Genomic DNA, 21,975 nt, shown 5'->3' with positions numbered 1-21,975 from the left:
ATAAGTGCTAGGATATAGATAAAAAATTTACGATCAATTGTAACTGAGCAAAAGTGAATCCTTCACAGAAGTCTTAGTGTTAGATCCCTGTTTCAAAGAGCATGGAGTAACTTCTTTTTTTCTCTCCAACTCTATGATTCTTTGATTTTATGGTTCAATAACTTGAACTTTATATCATATTTTGACAAGTTGTTTATATTGTATTTATAAAAAGGTTAGTAGCTAGATCTATTTCTAGATTTTTCTTCTTAATGAATTAGTATTTTCAGTCTCAAATGAATGTCAAAGAAAAGAGAAAACACAGATTACCTATGACAGGAATGAAACGGGATATCATAGACCCTATGGATATTAAAAGGATGATATAAGATTACTATTAATAACTCTAATGCACTAAATTGACAACTTCTATGAAATGGACCTATTCCTTGCAAAGAACAAACACAAAATGATTTGAGCAGCTTTATAACTTTTAAGGAAATGGAACTCATAGTTTTAAAATTCCTGAAAAAGAAATATCCAGGCTCCGATAGTCTCATTGGAGATTTCTACCAAAACTTTAAGGCACACAGATCAGAAAGGAAGACATAAAACTGTCCCAATTTTCAGATGACATGGCTGTCAACATAGAAAACCTAAGGGATGTATTATAAAAATTTGAGAATACATGACTCAGCAAGGTTGCAGAACACATGATCTACATATATAATTAATTGTGTTTTTATATATCATCATTGAATATGTAGAAACCAAAATTTAAAATATAATATCATTTATAATCCCTTAAAAAATGAAATACTTAGGTGTAAATCTTATAAAATATGTACAGGACTTGTAAGCCAAAAACTACAAAACACAGGTGAAAAGAAATCAAAGTCTAAACAATGGAGAGACAAACTGCTCATGGATTGGAAGACATCCTATTAAAGATGTTATTTCTCCCAAACTGATATATGTATTTAATAAAATTCTTGTCAAAGTTACATCACTTTTTTGGTAGATATAGCGATGATATTTTTTTAAAGTGAAAGCAAAGCCAAAGGAACCTGAATAACTAAGGCTATATAGTTGAAAAAGAAAAATAAACTAGAAGGACTCTCTCTACCTAATTTTAAGATTTATTATAAAGCTTTAATTTTCAAGACTGTGTGGTACCGATGAAGGAACAGACACTTGGATCAATGGAACAGCTTCACACAAGCACAAAACTAACATTTGACAAAGATGCAGATGCAGTTAAATGAAGGGAGGACAGCTTTGTTAACAGTGGTGAAGCAACTGGATAACTATTGACCAAAAAAAAAAAAAAAAAAAATGACCCAAACCTCACAACTTAAACAAAAATTAACAAAATGGAGCATACACTTAAATATAATACTATGCAACTTTTAGAAGGAAAAATAGAAGAAAATCTGGGACCTAGACCTCAGTGAAGTGTTTTTGACCGTGATATCAAAAGCATGATCCCTAAAAGGAATGATCAATAAACTGGACTTCATCAAAATTACTCTTTCCCTGTAAAGAGAATGTTAAGATAATCTAAATCCTATGAGAGAACATTTGTCACTCACACATCTGCCGAAGGACTTATATCTATAATATATGAAGAACTCTCAAAACTCAACAGTTTGAAAACTTCTGATTAGAAAATGGGCAGAAGACATGAAGAAACATTTCATCAAAGAGGATATACAGATAACAAAGAAACACATGATAAGATGTTCAACACCACTAACTATCAGGGAAAACGCAAATTAAGACCCTGACGAGATATTAACCTATACCTATAAGAAGAGCAATAATAAAGATAAAATAGCTACAATACCAAATGCTCACAAGGATGTGGACAAACTGGATCTCTCACACATTGTTGGTGGTAACGTAAAATGGCATAACCGCTCTGGAAAATAGTACTATGGTCTGTTACATCCATGCCATGGAACATGAGTCAGCAATAAAAAGGAACAAATGATTTACACACACATCAACTTGGATGGCTCTCAAGGAGATTATGCTGAATGAAAAAAAGACAGTCTCAAAAGGTCACAAACTGCATTTACATATTTATATAACTTTCTCAATATTACGAACTATAGGGATGGAGAACAAAATAGTGGTTTCCCAAGGTTAGGGATGGTGAGAATAAATGTAATTATAAAGGAATAGCTCAGGGGAGATTTTGGTGGATACAGGATATTTGATTGTAGTGTGATGATTACATGAGTTTTCACATATAATAAAATGCCATAGAACTATACACATACATTGAACCATATTGTTTCCTGGTTTTGATATTATACTATACTATAAAATGTAACCACTGAGGGAAGCTACATGAAGGGTACACAGAATTTCTCTGTACTATCTTTGTAACTTCCTATGAACCCACAATTATTTCAAAATTCAAAAAATTAATGTCATGTGCCAATTATTATTCGGTGACATCATCAGGAAATTGTGATACAGTGATTTCCTTTGTATTGCCTTATTCTATGAAGTAATAATAAATTCTGTAAACAATACTTTCCAAACTGTTTCACAGAACAATTGTTCTATAAGGAGTATACTTAATTCCATGTAAAAAAAAGTTTCTGGGTAATTTGGAAAAATCCTATTTATAATACCAGGTTTTCAAAAATTGTCATAATTTTTTCTTCAGTGATGACTACCTGATTTCATAATTCTGAAAATATTACCCTAATGCGTGTCACTTTACAACACTGAGTTCATGAGAAAGGGATCAGTGTTGATAATCTTGGAAAGACAGTGAAAGCTTTCTAAACCTCAGTCACTAGGCTACAGCCTGCAAATAATGAATTCCTGAAGCTTAGGACAGCAGATCCTTCACAGGAAGCCTGGTTTATTAACCTTATGATACCTGACCTACTTTTGAACATAATCTCCCAAAGAAAACAAAAGCTATTCATAGTGCATGATTAATAAAGTCTCTGAAAATACACTAGCTGTTTTCAAGGTGATGTAAAAATCCATGTTGGGATTAGTATTTAAATACCCTAACTAAATTACTTTTCCCTCACCCATCCAAAAGTGCTTTGTACTTATTCTAACTCCCATTCGCAAGGTGAATGTTTATGTACCTATTTCTCTAGCTAGACAAGAAGCTCCACAATTCTTCAGGTAATATCTTATTTTTCTTTGTTTTTGCTCCAGGGCCACTTATATTAGAGATGCCCAATGTTTAACCAAATAAATAAATGTCCAGTATGCAAGGCTAGGCCAGGATGGTGTACACTGGTGCCAGTAAAGTCCCACAGAGGCACTCTACACCTTTAAATTCATTTTTTACCACAACTGAGCACAAATTCTGATATGCTAAAAAATTTTAGATGGAGCACTGGATATGGTGTAGAAGTAACAGCTATAATATAACCTTGCTGTGAGTAAAAAGTCACATATATATCATAGCATCAAACAATAGCCCCTTCGCCCCCCAAAATTCATCAGTTTACTTGAAACAGAGAGAATTCTGCTATAACAAATGAGAAAGGGTAGTCATGATGTAAATGAGTCAACTCAAATATGTCCTGAAGGATAACTATTTAGGGGAATTACAGTTATACTTTCATAGAAATCAAAGGAAATTGTTAGTGATGTGGTGATAATATAGAAAGGACCGTGTTTTAACTATTGCTGACTTTTTAAATGTTTTTGAATTTTTAAAAAATTCATTCAAATACATCAAATATCACTTGGCTCAAATCCATTATTTGTTCCATCTTTTTTGTTTGTTTGTTTTTTAACATCTTTATTGGAGTATAATTGCTTTACAATGTTGTGTTAGTTTCTGCTGTATAACAAAGTGAATCAGCTATATGTATGCATATATCCCCATATCCCCTTCTATCTTTACTTAAATGTCAATTTCTCAGTGAGAACTTTTCCGATGGCCCTATTTAAAACTATAACCACCACTCCAAGCATCTTCTTTCTCACTTTTCCCTATTTTACTTTTTGCCAGAGCACTTGTCATTATGAAATATGCTGTTATTTTACTTACTCTGTTTTGTCTGTGTCCCCTTCCACTACCACCAAACATAAAGCAAGCTCCATGAGAGCAGGAAATTTGTCTGTACTGTTCACAGCATTATTCTTAGTAACTAGAACCCTCGCACATAGTAGATGCTCAGTAAATATTTGCTGAATAAATGCATGAACGTTCATTCTTTAAAACTTCTTAAAATCGCCAATAAATTATATCAGGCAATTAAATACATACGTAGGCATTAAATCTTGACTTAACTATAAATGGTTCAATTAAATTCATTAAGAAAATATACACAGAATCATTTTTAATATTTAAAAAGCTAATTATTGCCCCTATTAAAATCCTGATATATTTGTATATGTCAATAAGGAAACAAAGAATAAAATAATAGCTCTTCCTTCTCACCAGAAAACTTTTTCAAATGTTTGTATTGTTTAGATGAGTGCCTCTCAAATTTTAGTGCACATATACTTGTTAAAATGCAGTTTACGATTAAGTCTGGGGTGGGGCCTGACTTCCGACAAAAATGCTGTTTGTCTCTAGACCAAGATTTGAGTAACTGAGTTTAGATAACTTTTCAGCAGTGTTAAATTGCACATTGATATAACATTAAAAAATGATATTTTTAGAAACATTCATCCAATAGGAAAAAATGTGTTTAAAAATATTTGTAATGACTTTAGCAAGGTTACTATAAGTAACTGAGTATAAGAGTTTGATTTATTGTTAATCACGTGCTCTTTCACCAAGAGGGAACCCTAACGTAAACTATGGACTGTGGTGATAATGACATCTCCCGTGTAACAAATCACCACTCTGGTGGGGGACATGATAGTCTGGGGGGGGCGCGGCTGTGCATGTATGGGGATTAAGTTTTGCTGTGAACCTACAACTCCTTTAAAAAATAAATTCTATTGAAAAATTTAAAAGGCAGCCTCCAGAATGAGAGAAGATATTTGCAAATCATACATATGATAAGGGCTTAATATCCAGAATATATAAATAACTCTTACAACTCTACAATAAAAAACACACAATTCTGTAAAGAAAAGCACAAAGTACTTTGACAGTTCTCCAAAGAACATACACAAATGGCCAATAAGCACAAGAAAAGATGATTAACGTTGTAGTCATTAGGGAAGGACAAATCAAAACCACAATGAGATTCTACTTCATACACACTAAGATGGCTATAATTTAAAAAAAAAAAAAAGAAAAGAAAACAACAAGTATTGGCTAAGTCCCAGATCTCCTTCAAGAATCTGCCCAGGAGGGGGAATTAGATGAAGGGAGTCCAAAGGTACACACTTCCAGTTACAAGATAAATAAGTACTAGAGCTGTAATGTACAACACGATGACTATAGTTAGCACTGTTGTATGGTATATTTGAAAGAGATTAGATCCTAAGAGTCCTCATTTCAAGGGAAGAAACATTTTTTTCCTCTTTTTATTTTTTTGTACCTATATGAGAAAATGGATGTCAATGGATTACCACTAAACTTACTGTGGTAATCATTTCACAATATAAATAAGTCACAATGATGTATACCTTAAACTTATACAGGGCTGTATGTTAATCATATCTCAGTAAAACTGGGGGGGGGGGAATAAATAAGTAAAATGAAAAAAATTGTTTAAATATCTTTCATCAGGCCTATCCTCATCAAGCTCCCTAACATTGCTATTTTCTCTCTCTCCATTTTTCATCTCCTTTAATTTACTCTATATTTTCTCATAGAAAATGTATCACTTATCAACTTCTGACAAACTCTGTAATATACATACACACACACATGGATATTCTGTGTGTGTGTGTGTATGTGTGTGTGTGTGTGTGTGTGTGTGTAGAAGAAGAGAGAATATTTTCTGTTTAACACAGGGGAATGGGTAATATGATTTTTGTCTGTTTCATTTATGGATGTACACTAGATGTCTCAAACACTGCTTGACATATACCTTTTCAGTAAATATATGTTAAATTAATTCGATATTTTGTCTTCTCGATTTCTCTTGATCATTCTTGACAGCGTCTTGAAAATGTTATCAGTCTTTCCAAATCCTCTCTCTCTGACATTTGTGTTCTATTCTATTAATCTGTATTATTAGCTAATTACTTTCTTTGGTAAGGATTTAAGCATATAAATTTTTCACTAAGCATTTTCTTAACTAAATACCACAGGTTTTTTAATGCACTATTATTATTATTATTTATTTAAAACATTTTCTAATTTTACTGTAATTTTTTTGGTGGGGAGATGGGTTATCAAATGTGTCTTCTAACTAACAGGGAATTTTCTAGCTTTTGTCTTACAACTGATTTCCAGCCTAATTCAAAAGATGTAATCCATTTCACTTTAATCCATTTAAAATTACTGAAGTTTGCTTAGTGCTTAGTAACATATATTCTGTGTGTACTTGAAATAGATGTCTGCAGTTGGGAAATACAGTATTACATGTGCCCATTAGGTTCCGATTACTTACTAATTATTCTGGTCAAATATCCTGCATCCTTACTAATCACAGTGCAGAATTAAATTATTTTGAGCATGCCTGAGATACTCTTGTGTATCACCAATAAATATGCTAATTGGAAAGTACAGAGAAACAAAAATATGATTGTTTGCCAAAGGAGCCTCTGTACCAATGGCAAAATATGTTCAACTAAAATTTCAGATTTCTCAGATACACCAATCACTTTCTTTTTGACTATGTCCTATATTTTAGATATATTTATATTATAAAGCAAAAAAAGAAACCAGTTAATCTTTCTTCCAAATCTTGCTTTATGAGCCTATATTGGTCTACAGAAAATTAAAGCCACAGGTACTTTTGTTTTATAAAGGATTATTTTCTTTTCCTTTGTCAGAGATAGTCTATGCCTTTACAAAGAGCTCAGCAGTTTCATTCTTTCTTCTATTCCTAGGTGGTGTATTTATACCAAATGATATTTTAGACGTTTTTTTAGAGTTGTGATACATGTTCAGCCTTTACTTAGACTTCTCACCAAAAAAAAAAAAAAAAAAAAAAAAAAACCCAAAACAAACTAAAATAACCTCACACAAGTTCCAAAGATCATGAAACCTAAGCCTAAATTCTTGGTTGGTTGTCAGCCAAACTTCTGAGATCAGTTGCTATGGTGATTTTTTTTTTTAAGTTTTTCTTCCTATTCTTCTGGGTCTAATTAAGAATCAAAGTTTATAGTATATGCAGGAAAAATAACAGCACTCATATTTCATATAGCAGGTTCTAGCCACTCTATAATTAAAACATTTAAAACCATTAACGTAGGAATACAATTGAATTTTTAAATACATAATAAAATAAGCAGTGTTATATAAAAAGAAATTATATTCATGTAATAAGAACCAATATCAAAATGTGGGTTACTTTTAAGGTTTGTTCCAACTTTTTGGTTGTTTATTTGTTCTAAGGAGCTGAAAAAATTTTCTTCTTCTTATATAATATCTGGAACTAATTCATCTCTCTTGCTCCAGTATTACTGATATCACAGCCCCATTCAAATGTTACAGTGATTTGGCAATCAGTTCACCAGAAAGCACCTTCTGATAAAACTTTCCCTCCAAGGGCTTGTAATTACTTTTGTCTTTATTTTCCATACAAAAGAACCACCAAGACAATAAATTTCAGTACATTTCTCTGACCCTCTTAGTATATCAGTATACCCTCCCAAACACAGATAGAGGATTCCTAGAAATATTTGCAAAGTTATTATCTAAGTACAAAGAGTTCAAGGAAAATTTAGCCAGAAATAAAATACTTTAAACACTGAAAACATTGCATTAAATCATATCTTGGGAAAGAGATAAGTTGGCAACATGACAAATAAAATTCAAAAGCATAGTATCTGTTCTGTTCGACTGATTAGCTAATAGATTTGTGACTCAAATGAAAATGGCAATGAAGAAAATGTAAAAGCATTTGATGCAGAAAATAACAAAAAACGCAGCAAAAATATTCATAAGATAAAGGTAAAAATTAATACAGAATACAAGATTAGCCAAACAGTTTTGCTTGGTTCATATAATAGTAATAATTGATATTATAAGATATAATCCACACTTGAAGAAACAAATAGTTATTGGATATACACAGGATTTCTACATCCACAACTTTTTTGGTTTTCCTAAGATTCAGTTGTACACAGAAGTGGTATGGTGGCTTGGGCAAAGCAGTGAATCATAAATCAAAGTACCTGGAAACTAGGATCAACTCTGTCAGTACCAGTTTTATGAAATTTGACCAAATCTTAGCCACTCTTGTTCAGCAGCTTTATCCATGGAATGCACTAATAATATCTGTCCCACTTACTCGTCGGGTTTCTGTGAAGATCAAGTGGAGATCAGTAGATAGAAGGGCTTTGAAAGTTAAAAGTTCTATGTAAATGTGAGCTCTTAATATACTGACGTTGTTCTTGTGATTCCAGATTTGGTTTCAAGAGGCAAAAAAGAGATCAAACTGTAGTACGCTAGCTCAGAAATTATTATTGGTAATAGTGGAATAATTTGTCAACCTTAATTCTGACAATTTGCATTCACTTCATTTGCAGTGAAATGAGGCAACCGTGCACTGTGTTCCATGATTTTACAGACTTCCCTGAATGAGCACATATGGCCCATTTAGCTAAGGATATTTTAATAGGTGTCATTTATTATGAGTTGATCTCTTGTAACAATATTACACAGCTGATATGTGTTTCCCTTAGGAGATCACGTTGCCTATTTTATACATTACCTGGATATTGATTTTTTGTTTTTTTAGCCACTTATCCCAGCTCATAATCGACCCAAGGGAATGACAACTCCCTGAAATCCGTCAAAGCACAAAGGCATGAATTGCCGTTTATGGACGTTTTGCTTGCCTTCTTTCCAAAAATTTATTTCATATGGAAAATACTTGTTTGCATACCGTTTGTCTTTGAAGACACCTGTTTTCCAGTTAATCTCCAATTCTTCACATACAAACAGAAAGCCATTGATTAGTTTTAAATGACTTTCGGTTCTAAATTAAGTACTGAGAGGGAGAAAGGAATGTATTTAAATGGTTAAATCACCTTACCTGCCTTGGCTGCTGAGTTATATATACTCTGTATTTTTCATCGATGAACCCATTGCACAGAGGAAGGTTGTGGGAGACAAAGGCAAAAGTAAGGAGACAGAACACTTCCACTCACCACAGATGAAAGGAGTCTCATCTGAATTATCAGCACAATCGTTCACAAAATCACACAGCTTGTCCCTGGTGATGCAGTGCTTGTTAGCGCATGTGAATTCTTGAGCCGTACACGTTCTGTCTGTGCTAAGTAGGGGGGCACAATCTTGAAAGGAAATATCATCCACTGCTACATCTCCTATGTAACTGATACCACGTTTTGCCCTGAAGACAACCTTTAAAAAAAATAAAGCCAATATCAGTTGACTCGTCCATCAGGAACCCAAAACTTGGGGCAAACAGTAAATACAGTACAGAACATAAGGGCTTGAATCTGATAAAAATGACCCCGTAATCCCTACGATGAAACTGACCCAGGAAGTTTGAGGGATATCGAAGATCTCTACCACACTCACCAGGTAAGGATGTGGGAGTGGCAACACCATTCTCTCTTGTCTAGATTTTTAGGATACAGGGCCTAAGAAACTGGCAGGAGTCACCTACCACTGCAGCCTCTGCAACTCGCAGACCCAAAACAAAACCTGCTCATTTCTGACAGCCTCATCACACGTGGAAGCAGGTCAACCAGGTGACGGAATGCACCAAGAGACAGAAGATGCAAGCATATCTTTTATTTTATTTCATCCACTTCTTGCCATTCCTCTGATCTGTTCAGCTCAACTATTTGAAATCGAAAATATGTCGAACCTCAAAACTATGAATTTTTTTAATTGGCCGCATCTTTGGACTTGAAATGATTGTGATGTGCCTTTGATTAATGTATGTGATGAATGAAATCCTCCTGTGCGCCACTGCTGGACGGTGAGATCCCACTTCTACAGACTTTGATAGAACTGATGAAACTTAGTCACAGGACTCACTAAAGTTTTCAAAGTGAAACTAATTCAGACAGCTTCTATTGAATTTGTCTGCAAGTTAAATATATATTTGTGTGTTAGCATAAGAAATATTCATATATTTTAAAGTAAATTTAGGACAATTAGAGATGCATTAACAAGAAATACCTATTTACTTCCATGATTTTTATACAAAATAGTTATCGTCATCAAACTCCCAAACATCTTTTTACCAAATCTAATCAATTACTTTTCTTGAAAGAAGTAGTTTTTCCTTAAGATGTGTTATGCTTTTATACTATTGTATGAAAACCTAGTTGTTTTCCTTTTAAGATGAGAGAATAGAATAACTGAAAATCATGCCTTTCACATTATTATAAAAAAGCAAATAAATGTACAATTTTTATATAAATTCATGTATCAAATTTACATAAAAGGCATACATTTGTTTTCTTCAGAGAAGATGTGCTAGAAAAGAAAAATAAATTTGTAAGATAGATTAAGAGCTTGGATGTGATTAAGACGAGGTGAAACTAGAAAGAATAATGACTACAACTCTTTTATAAGAAAATTGAGCCCAACAAAAACATGGATACACAAATTGAAAAAGGTACTGTATTATCTGGATATATCTGAACATTTAATTTAAATCTGTGAGACAATGCTCCGTGATTAAGAAATCAGATAATCCAATGCCACATGATGTTGGTTAAGATTCCACAGACTTTAATACTGAATGTGATTAAACTTTTTTTCGAAAGCAATTATGATATATTTTTTTCTGGTAAAATAAAAGCTGGGTCAATCATTTTGTAAAATTTAGGAAGCAATAGAGCATAGCATTTGTATTATGGACTTGTAGATGACCTGCCTGTGTTTAAAGCGTATCACTGCCATTGTAGTTATATAAGTAGGGCAAGTTATCCAAGTTCTAGGTATTTCTGTGCCTAATCTATAAAATGCAGGTAATAAAGGTAGGTACCTCATACAGTTACAGGAGTAAATTTTTTGTTCATAGAATAGAACTTAGCACTTAGTAAGTGCCAGGTATGTGATTGCTCTAGTTATAAAAATTATTATAATTAAATGCTATGCTTAAATTGGGGGTTCCCAAATATAACTGTGAAAACTACCCAATGCTGTATGCTTTTACTCAAGGGTTAAAGGTGCTCATGTTTCTGAGGCTAAAGGGACTGATACTGTAAAAATGGAAGAAGCATGGATAGTATGTGTGTCTCACTACTATTTCTCCAGTGCATAGTAAGGTGCTTGCACATAGTAGGTTCTTGATATGTTTTTACTGAAGGAATGAATCACATTAAACATCAAATATTCAGAAACCATTAATATTTCATTTTAAGATTCAAACAACATGGGCGTATTTCTCTTCAAATTTCAATGTGAAAAATGAAATTTCAGAAAGACTAAATCAATAATTGATTCCTCTGCTTAAATCCCTCTTAATGTTTTTTTTTGTTTGTTTGTTTTTGTTTTGTTTTGTTTTGTTTTTTGCGGTACACGGGCCTCTCACTGTTGTGGCCTCTCCCGTTGCGGAGCACAGGCTCCGGACGCGCAGGCTCAGCGGCCATGGCTCACGGGCCTAGCCGCTCCGTGGCATGTGGGATCCTTCCGGACCGGGGCACGAACCCATGTCCCCTGCATCGGCAGGCAGACTGTCAACCACTGCCCCACCAGGGAAGCCCTTAATGTTGCTCTGAACATGATTTTACCACGCAAATATTCTACTTGCGCAGACTAGTTAAGAATTCACTGCCTGAAGTGGAAGCCGATGCCCGGCAGCAGCACAGCCTTCTGCATGTTCTTGCTGATGATTCTTCCTGCCTCAGTTAAAAGGTCTTGGAGGTTAAACAGGTGGAATCCTCTTAATGATAAATTTCATACTGTGCAAGGCCACTAAACTGCTGTCTAGTCTTTTCTTCTTCAGGTTGAACTTACTTCTTATCCATTTCCTAAATTATCTACAAATGACCCATAAGAAAACTGGGTCCCAGCAAGAGGTCAAAAATATATGGGATTTATTATAGCTAACATTCTAAGAAATTGGGGATAATGTTGTATCAATGCCTTTAAACAGCTGTATCTAGCCTGTGCTTCCAGTGGAGTTGAAAGGGGCTGGTCTATCAAATATGGCATGTGATTGTAGATACAGTTACTGAATATTCACAGCTGATTTGGTTACTCTCGCCACATATTGCACTTCCAGTCCTCTGTATAATTAGCAAAGATATTATAGCTTGTATCTATAGATAAGTGGCTCTAAATTCAAGGAATTAAGCCCTGTGCAGTTATGAGTAAGAAAAAATGTTCTCTGACATAAATGGCTCTGGATTCCCACTCTCCCTTATCTAATCTTAAATCTTAATAGCTAAGTTTTACCTTCCAATAAACAACCCTTCTGTCAAAAACAAAACAAAACAAAACAAGCAAAAACTCCAAAAGCAAAACACACACACACCCATGGAGCTCCTGTTTTCCTGATAATCCATAAAAAAATAAAATTCACACTAAATATCCTGGCATATAATTACTTTCAGTTTAAACCTTTTATTCTATGTATTACTTGTTCTTTCCCTTTATTTTTGGGTCTTATCCTCCTAATATTATTGTAATCTACATGAAGACAAATACAGCATCACCCAATTTTGTGCCTCTGAAAATATTTTTCAGTCAAGTAAATCTATTTCCTCTAATAAGGTTCAACAATATAGTATGCTTTCAAAGGTCTCTTTAATTGGGTTTGAAATAAACTAATGTAATTACTCTGCAGTCTCTGAGAATATATTTGCAAAATAGTGGGAGGTGTTCTTAACATGTAGGAGCCTGATTGTGGAGGCAGGAGATGGTTGTCACTAAAATGAGATGTTCCTAGAAAAATGGTTGCCTCTTTGGGGAAAAAAATTAGGGCATTTCAGAACCGCAAATTCCTTATGGAAAATGCTGTATGGAGTGGTGAGCGTTCATACAGTACATCAGAAAGGGAAAGAGAGACAAGAAGACAAGGGGTAGAGGAAATAAATTAAAATTAAAGAATCAACAAAACTCAATCATCACCTAAATACTTGGATTACAAACCTGTATATGCGAATGAACGCCTAAAAACACCTCTATTTTTTTCCACTGTGCACCTTGCTGTCCGCTTTGAGCCCACAGTTTAGAAGTAACATTGTCTATCTTGCTGAGTACCTGCAGAGATAAATCAAGTAAGAAGTGTTGAAATATGTTACCTTGACAAATTCTAAACATATAGAATTCTCCCAGTAATTTTTTTTCATTTTAATATCAACATGAATCCCTGAGAGAAAAGCTCAGACATTTTTCATTAGATGTCTTTGTTTTCTAGAACAGCACTGTGTCCCCAGGGTACCTCATGAGCTTTGTGTAATAAAGTTGTGCATGAATATCTGTCAGTCAAGTCTGAAGTTACCTGGCACCATTTGATTAAGAACTTTTAACTACCTTAATTTTTAAAAATCTGACAGCAAGAACAATTGGAAGTCTCAATATTAAATAATATTCATGTAGTCACATGAAAAGCACAGAATTGTTTACTAAACACAGTTTTGAGAATGACATTAGGTTCAGTGGGGATGGTGATGTTACAATGGGAGTCCATTCAATTCCAACAGCACATACGGGTGATATGAGTGGGCACCTACTCATCTAAGCCAGTAAGAGCTCCCCACCCAACAAATGGACCCTCATTCTAAAGGGAAATTGAGAATCATCTCAGCAAACAAATTATCATGGCTCTTCTTTTAGAATGACACAAAATGAGCCATGAAGAAAGTAATTAAATAGGGAAGAGCAGTAGAGTTCCACATTTTAAAATAACTGACTTAGAGGATGTATTTAATAGATGACGTATTAGATGTATTAGATGATGTACTTAGATGATGTATTTAACTGTGTTCATGCAACATAATAATGCAACATTTAATGTTATTTTACTCAGCTGTGCACAAAATAAGGATCATATGTATTACCATTTTAATTATTTTATAATTAACTACTTATAAAATTTTAAGGCTGTTTTATAATTTTTCATCTACTAACACAAAATCTTATTCTGAAAAAATGAAAGCCTATTTCAGATAATTAATCTCAACCACAAAATATACCTGGTAAGTAATTCTCATTTTTCTGATGCAAACCCTGTAGTTAGCTGTATTGATTGTTTTGTCTAAAAGCATTTTTAAAAACTCAATGAGACACAAATGGTAAATGGTCACATCAATCCACAAGACTACTTGGATGCTTTCAGATTATTAAACATGCACACATACATATACACAAACAAGTTTACTCTTAAACTGTTTTTGGTGAGAAGTCTCACCTATAATAAATAAAACTATTCTTCCAAAATTACTTTATACATTTAACATGTTTCCAATTAAAAAAAAGTAACAGCATTTTTAAAATATGTTTATCTAATTTGGGGAGGAAAATAATATTTAATATGGCCAGGAAAATCGTAGAATAAGACAGTTAAAAAATAAAAAAAAATACCTAATATTAAAATTACATCAAGCTACTAGGAAAGAAGTGGTTAAGCAGCTGATCTGCAGTCTACTTCTATTTATTGGGGAAAAATAAAGCAGGCAGCCCAAGTGTAATCTCTTTGCAAATATACTAAACATAGACTTTTTGGAAAACAAATTAATGCTATTTGACAGGGGGAGAGACCTTATCTATGGCTGCTTTTAGCGAGATATCCCTGGTCTAAAACTGCTCATGTAAACAATTCTGAAATCTGGGGATTTATTTTTCAGACATGGCTTCTTGGAAAATGTCACATAAGCTATGAAACAGAGTATAAACGGAGATGCTTCAAAATTGAGTTGGCTTCTCTGTGTAAATGATGTGTCTATACATATACTTACAAACCTTATCTATTATATAAGGCATGTCTAATAGGGGAAGACAGGATCTAGGGGATCTGCATTAAAATTGCAGAACCTCTTTCTGTTTTGTCCGTATAACTTGGTCATCTAAAAGAAACCAGGACCCCCTGGAAAAATAGTTACCTCCAAGGATGGAACAGGGTAACAAAAAGATGAGTCTGGAACATCTTCTTGGCCAGAAAGAAAGGAAATGATCAAAGAATGATTGGACTTGTCAAAGAGACATAGAAGTCAGTTTAAAGGGTCTCCTATAACTGAATCTGGGACAATGTAAGAACCAATAAATAGTAATAGTGTTGACAACAAATTGGATAAAATAGGAATCCATGAGTCCACACTGATATAAATCAATAAATGGAGAATTTTTCTAACAAGAGAAAACCAACCTACAAATGTAGACAGAATAATGGAGTTAGACACAAATAGGCAATCATCATAGTAAAATTAATGTGGCAAAAAATACTAAAGGAAGCAAAAATTAGTGGGTATAATTGAGTTGAGATCAGGATTTTACATACTCTCAAAATATCTCATCACAAAATATTTATTGATAACAAAGGGAACAAAAGTACTGAGACCAATAGACATCATGTACTAACCAATGGGATACAATAAAAATAATACAATATTGGTGATATTACAGGGAAAAACATGCTTAACATTGAACAAATCCAATTTGAAGGACGTTTCACAAAATGACTGGATTATAACCTTTAAAAATATCAAGATCATAAAGTTTAAGGGAAATGAAGGAATTACTTCAGTTTTAAAGACACTAGGGACTTCCCTGGTGGTGTGGTGGTTGAGAATCCACCTGCCAATGCAGGGGACACGGGTTCCATCCCTGGTCCGGGAAGATCCCACATGCCACGGAGCAACTAAGCCCATGTGCCACAACTACTGAGCCTGAGCTCTAGAGCCTGCGAGCCACAGCTACTGAGCCCACGTGCCACACGACTGAAGCCTGCGTGCCTAGAGCCTATGCCCCACAACAAGAAGCCACTGCAATGAGAAGCCTGTGCACCATAACGAAGAGTAGCCCCCCTGCTTGCCACAACTAGAGAAAGCCCGCATGCAACAACGAAGACCCAACGCAGCCAAAAATAAAATAAAAATAAATAAATTTATAAAAAATAAAGACACTAGAAAGAAATAACAATGGAGTGTGATAAGTAATTCTGTATTCAACTCAATTTTTCCTATAAAAGATGTTATTGGGACAATGGGCAAAAAACCAGAATCTCTGAGTGAAAGGTAGAATGCAGTTGTCTGTGAGATTCTTGCAACCTTTTGTGAGTATGAAACAATTTAATTTCTTTTTTTACAAAAAAACAATTTGAAAGAGAATATTGGAGAATGTAGCACCACTATATCAAAGACAGCAAGAAGGCACATCCGAATATCACCAAAATGTATATATTCACTTGATTGTGTTATTCTCAGAATATTGATACTGAAACCTATATGACATATTTCAAGGGTAAAACAGTATTACACAGAAGCTGCAACCTCAGAATAAAGACCATAATCATAAATAGAATAGTTTAAAGAAATCCTATTAGCCATTCAGGTCCAATTCTACTAAAGTTTTTTTTCAATCATACTGTTTTCAAACCAGTGAAGTGTTGATAACTGTCCATTTTCATTTATTAGCAGACTACATATTTTAATAACACTGAATTATACAATATAAATTTTTGTAGAAGAAATTCAGAAAATGCAATTGCCTAAGCAGTACCTGGAGAGAACCAACTGTGGCACCATTCATATGAGTCCAGAATACCAGGGTACATTTTGGTCCCGTGCGTGAAATAACAGGAGTGAGAATGTCAGCCATGTCACCAAACTTTCCATTTGAGCTATCAGCATACAGGTACCAGCCATCTGCAGTATTTCTGGGGAAGGAATGATGCATTTATCAGGTAAAAAAAGAAAATCATAAAATACAGTTTGTCATTAACCATATTTTATTGTTCTAAAATTTCTCCTAAAAGTATAACAATGTTTTTAGAACAATGGTGATGCATAAATAATTCTACTATTTTGATTTTGAATCCATGTGTCCATTGGTACAATGTACAAAAATTATGGTAAAGGTTGAAATCATTAGGTCTAATATGTAATAACTTGGTTGATTGTTTTATAATAATACTGCTGATACTCTGATCAGTTTTGTAGAGTTTTTTTATGTGGGCAAAATGAGACATTGAAGCACTGAATACATTTAGAAGAGGCATAAAAAGAACAAAAATATAAATAATTAAAGTATGAAAAAGAGAAAGGAAACTGTCTTGGAGTTCTATTCACTGGTCTAAAAGGCTTTCAGGTTCAAATTTATTTTATCTATTAATTTAGGTAAGTTTTACTTAAACATATTTTAATAAGCAGGTAGATAACCTTTTAATGTTGTTTTAAGTAAAGAAGGGTATTTATTAGTTCACACAACTGAAAAGTACAGGGGATACACCAGCTTCAGGCACAGTTGGATCCAGGGGCACAAACACTGTTATCAGGACTCAAGTCTCTCCATCATCTGGCTTAAGTGGGTAGATAATTTTTAAAGTGTGTCTTTTTTTCCCCCTAGTTCCAAACCAGAGAGGGAAAATAATGATGGAAACACTTAAATATCAATGTAATCTTGCCATAAGGGATAGAGTTTATGCCCCCACTTTAATTACCAATTCAAAAAAGAGATAATAAAACATTAAAGACATGCTATTTTTGAAATATTAAATAAGGAAGTGATTCCTCAAAATTCGGACTTTCTGGCACTCTTTAATTTCTTTGATTAATTATATTTCACACCACTTTTTCACCACATGTGATACTGGTACCATGGAGTTTAAACTTGCTACTTATTAAAACCATTTTGAAAGTTTTATCTTTTTTTTTTTTGAGGAAAGACATGAATCATTAATAGAAAATAGATGGAGAGAAAGAGAGAGGTATTCATTCAGTCACCATGTATTTACTGAGTCAGTCTTTCCAGTGTTACTTGTCCAAGGCACTGGGAATGTGCTGTGGGCAAAAGACATGGCAGGGCTGGCCTCTGACCTCAGCACTTACTAGACGGGCAACATTAGGCAGGTTATTCAACCTCTCTGAACCTATCGGTTTCTTCATTTATAAAACAGGATAGCTCCATGTTACTACTAGGAGAAATAAAATAAGTGGACTTTCTATCCCAGTACTGGCCCATCTTACATATTTAATAAATGGTAGTTGTGATTTGTGGTTATGTTTATGTCATTAGTTGCTGCTAATAAAGAATTCAGTGCCCTGTGAACTACACAGGGTATGAATTAAGACTGCTTTGAAGAGCTAGGATTATTATATTAATTTGTCTGAATTGTGTGTCAATGAATAAAAAGTTCCAGCTTTGTTCCTTGTGTGTGTTTAATATCCCAGGACCCCACAGATGCTGAGAACAAAGATGAATACATGAATTCTTCATTGGTTCACAGATTCACTGTGATCCAGCATAATTTTAGTAGATATATTTTCCCCAAAATTGACAAACTGATTCTAAGCTTAATATGGAAATCCAAAGGACTAAGAATAGCCAATTTCATCACAAAGGAGAACAAAGTTAGACAATTTACTCTATCAGATACTGATTCATTATAATGGTAGAATAATCAAGACAGGGTGGTATTGAAGTAAAGATGGAAAAATGGGCCAGAGAAATGGATAAAAGAGTCCTGAAAATTCTACATATATTTATACATCTGATTTATGAAAAGCTTAGCTCTTCAGAGCTGTGAAGGAAAGGACAATCTTTTCAATGTGGACTGAATAAATTAGGTAGCCTTGTGGGGAAAAAACAAACCTTGACCCCTATTTCACAGCATTCAAAAATAATAAACTGCAGGTAGAATGTACCTGAAATGTGAAAGGTAAGACAACAAAGCTTGCCTAAGATACATAACGATATCTTCAGATATGAGACTGAGAATTTTTAATAATATATAAGGATTACTATCCATAAGGGGAAATACAAAAAATAGGACTGTATTCAAATTAAGGATTTCAGTTTATCAGAGATACCAATATGATGATCAAGGCCAACCAGTGAATGGGAGAAAACATTTGCATCCCATTTAACGAATGTTACGCTTACTATCTACTATATGTCATGCACTATGCCAGACGTTCAGCAATGCCTGTGTGTTTGTAGTGTGTGTATGTCTTTATACATACATATCATATAACTACATACATACAAGGAAGAACAGAATGAAACGTCCCCAAATGCTAATATGTTTTTATCTTTGTTTGGGGGCCATGGCTATTTTCTTTCCTACACAGTGCCTGGTTCACAGTAGACTCTCCAAAAGTACTTGATAAACAAAACACACAAGGTAGTTTAAAATCAGTACAGCACATGTGGCAATAAATAGACCAATGGAGTGACAGAACTGTAGAGTCAGATAAAATTACACAGGAAAAGTTGATAATAATATATTCCAGGCTGGGGGAGAAAAAAACATAAAAAGACAGAACAATGTTAGAGACCATGGAAGAATTAAGTGACTAAAAGTCACAATTCTAGTAATGATAAAAGCATCTACTCAATGGTTCTTCAACTGGAGGTCCCTGTACTAATTTCCCAGAAACTACACGATGAAAACTGTTAATGTTTAATTTCCTCAATACAGTATAACTTGAGAAAATTCAGTCCCAATAATAAATTTAAAATAAATTATTGAAACAATTCTTTATAATTATATATCCTTGAAATATATATATTTCAACTGCAAGGAAAACGAAAAAAGGGAGACATGCCAGGAGATCAATTTGAAAAATGCAAATAACAAAACTACATTTGTGTTTTTACACTGCCCCACAAACACCGTACTAGTGTAAAAGTAAATCATTCGGTCGCCAGTCTTTTATGCATTAATTGGGGACACATGATGTATGCATGATTCCTAAAGGAAAAATGAAGAATTATACGAACACTGGCCTATGTCTGAGATGAGATTATCTGAGCACGTACCTGCAAAGGAAATCAACTGCCCTCCTGGGATGAATACAGCAGTAATGATCACACCTAACAGTGCTGTCACTCGTAAAGTATCAGCATCTCTCTACCAGCCTTCAAATTGTCATTTCTCAAACAGGGCTGGAAGGAGGATGTTTTATAGAAATATACCTTTCCTAACAAAACACATCATAAACCACACAGTAGTAAAGGTTTAAAGAAAGCAGTGCTTTACACTCAGGTGTTGCGAAAATAAAGATCCCAGGCGATGACGTATAAGTCATTAAAAAGTCACTTATTAAAAGAGATCTGATTTATAGTCCAAGCTATTTTAAAGAACGTTGCCTAAGCCTCATAGGATAATCAGTTTCTAAAGTCTTAATATTACACAAATTAAGCAATTTAAAAATTGACATTTTTCCCCCTTATTTGAGAATCTCCTGAGTATTCACCCTAATTAAATTAATAAGAAAAAATACCCTTGCATGGACAAATAAAAATATTCTTGAGTTAGGTCAATTGACCTTTAATACTTGTACAGTATAAGGGACATATTCTCCAGGCTTATCCTTTGGGTTGAGATATAGCCTGTGATCGATTATGATGATGTAGGCTGTTATAACATACCTGATGGGATATGAGCTACTGAAAGTTGTCATGAACTTGATTACTTTCATGAGAAACAGAAAATACAAACTGTGCAGTAAAATTGAAGCTCTGTTCTCACCCAGGAACTCCAAGGACAAAGCTAGTGGCAGAAGCTGAGCTCTGCTGAGGTAAAGAGATAAGGTGCCCATTCCTGAGGTTAAGGAAGACTTCCCTCTGCGCATGTGCAGGAAGGCTTCTTGCGGGTCAAAAAGGGAGGGGGGCACCACCCCATAATATGTGTGCACGTGCACCCACAGGCCTCTGTGGTGGGATCAAGCTTAGCAAAAAGTTGAGCACGCATGTTGGGGACGGTCCTGGAAACATTCAGGTGTGAAAAAACACGAGAAAATTGGCCAAAGGTAAACAAAGACCTGGAAGGACTGTCCTGTGTAAGTGAATTAAATCATGTCTTTCCAGCACTCTTCATTCAGGATGCCCCCAGTCCCCTCCAGGTGTGTATCCCTGCTTTGCTTCTGACTTACTGTTCTCCTTCTTAGAGAGGACACCATACCCCTTCTCTCTGGATGTGTATTTCTGCCTTGCTGCTGCCTTAAATAAACAAACTGTTTGTCTGTGTGCTCTTCCACATGTTATGCTGTGTCTCCAATAATAAACTTTGTACTGTTTTTACAGTTTTTGCCTCCTTAAACATTCTTGCTTTCAAATGGGGGAAAGAGCTAGGGCCACTTTGCTTCTAGCCCCTAGCCCCTGGTGGTCTAGTGGCTAGGATTCCTGGTTTTCATCCAGGCTACCCAGGTTCAATTCCTGGGCAAGAAACTAAGATCTCCCTTCAGGACCACTCACTGCTGTCTTCTCCGAGATCACCCAGAGTGGTCTTTCATGCTGAATTGGTATATAACCGGGATCAGAGGATATTTTTCTGTAAAGGCCATACGGTAAATATTTTAGGCTTTGTGGGCTATACGGTCTTTGTTACAATTATCAGCTCTGTCTTTGTGGCATAAAAGCATCTATGGACTGCTTAAATGAATGATTACAGCCATGTTCCCAACACAACTATATTAACAAAAACAGGCATCAGAGCAGAATTGGCCCACAGGCCATAATTTGTTCACCACCATTCTATGGATAAAATTCTCAATTCATCAGGATCTGAGAAATAACTTTCTATACTGATATCCAGCTTCATCTTTCATATATTACTTTACTCAGACACCGAGATTTATACCCATCGTATGTGTTCATGCAGTTACTTGGATACATCATGTACTTTATTTTCTCTGTCTCCCTTACACTGGTCTTTCTCCTGAGCACACATATAACCTCTACTCTTGGTCTTTCCCCTATACTACTTTGATTTACCTTCCACAACATATCTCAAGTACACTCTCATTTCCAAGCCTTCTTAAATTCCTACACTCAAAATC

General features: G+C 34.5%; 1 protein-coding gene across 1 annotated transcript in view; it reads right to left on the bottom strand.

Moving 5' to 3' along the window:
• Positions 1-21,975, bottom strand: part of MALRD1 (MAM and LDL receptor class A domain containing 1) — a 596,783-nt gene that overhangs the window by 337,042 nt on the left and 237,766 nt on the right. Inside the window, exons 23-25 of the mRNA XM_067730697.1 lie at positions 16,694-16,850; positions 13,127-13,237; positions 9,199-9,412 (exon numbers count right to left, since the gene is read on the bottom strand). Coding sequence (XP_067586798.1) covers positions 9,199-9,412; positions 13,127-13,237; positions 16,694-16,850 — 482 coding nt within the window. The remainder of the gene's footprint in view (positions 1-9,198; positions 9,413-13,126; positions 13,238-16,693; positions 16,851-21,975) is intronic.

The sequence above is a fragment of the Pseudorca crassidens genome, chromosome 1 (assembly GCF_039906515.1).
Source record: "Pseudorca crassidens isolate mPseCra1 chromosome 1, mPseCra1.hap1, whole genome shotgun sequence".
Lineage (NCBI taxonomy): Eukaryota > Metazoa > Chordata > Mammalia > Artiodactyla > Delphinidae > Pseudorca > Pseudorca crassidens.
Note: the sequence above shows the minus strand (reverse complement) of the source record. Positions and strands in the feature narration are given on the sequence as shown.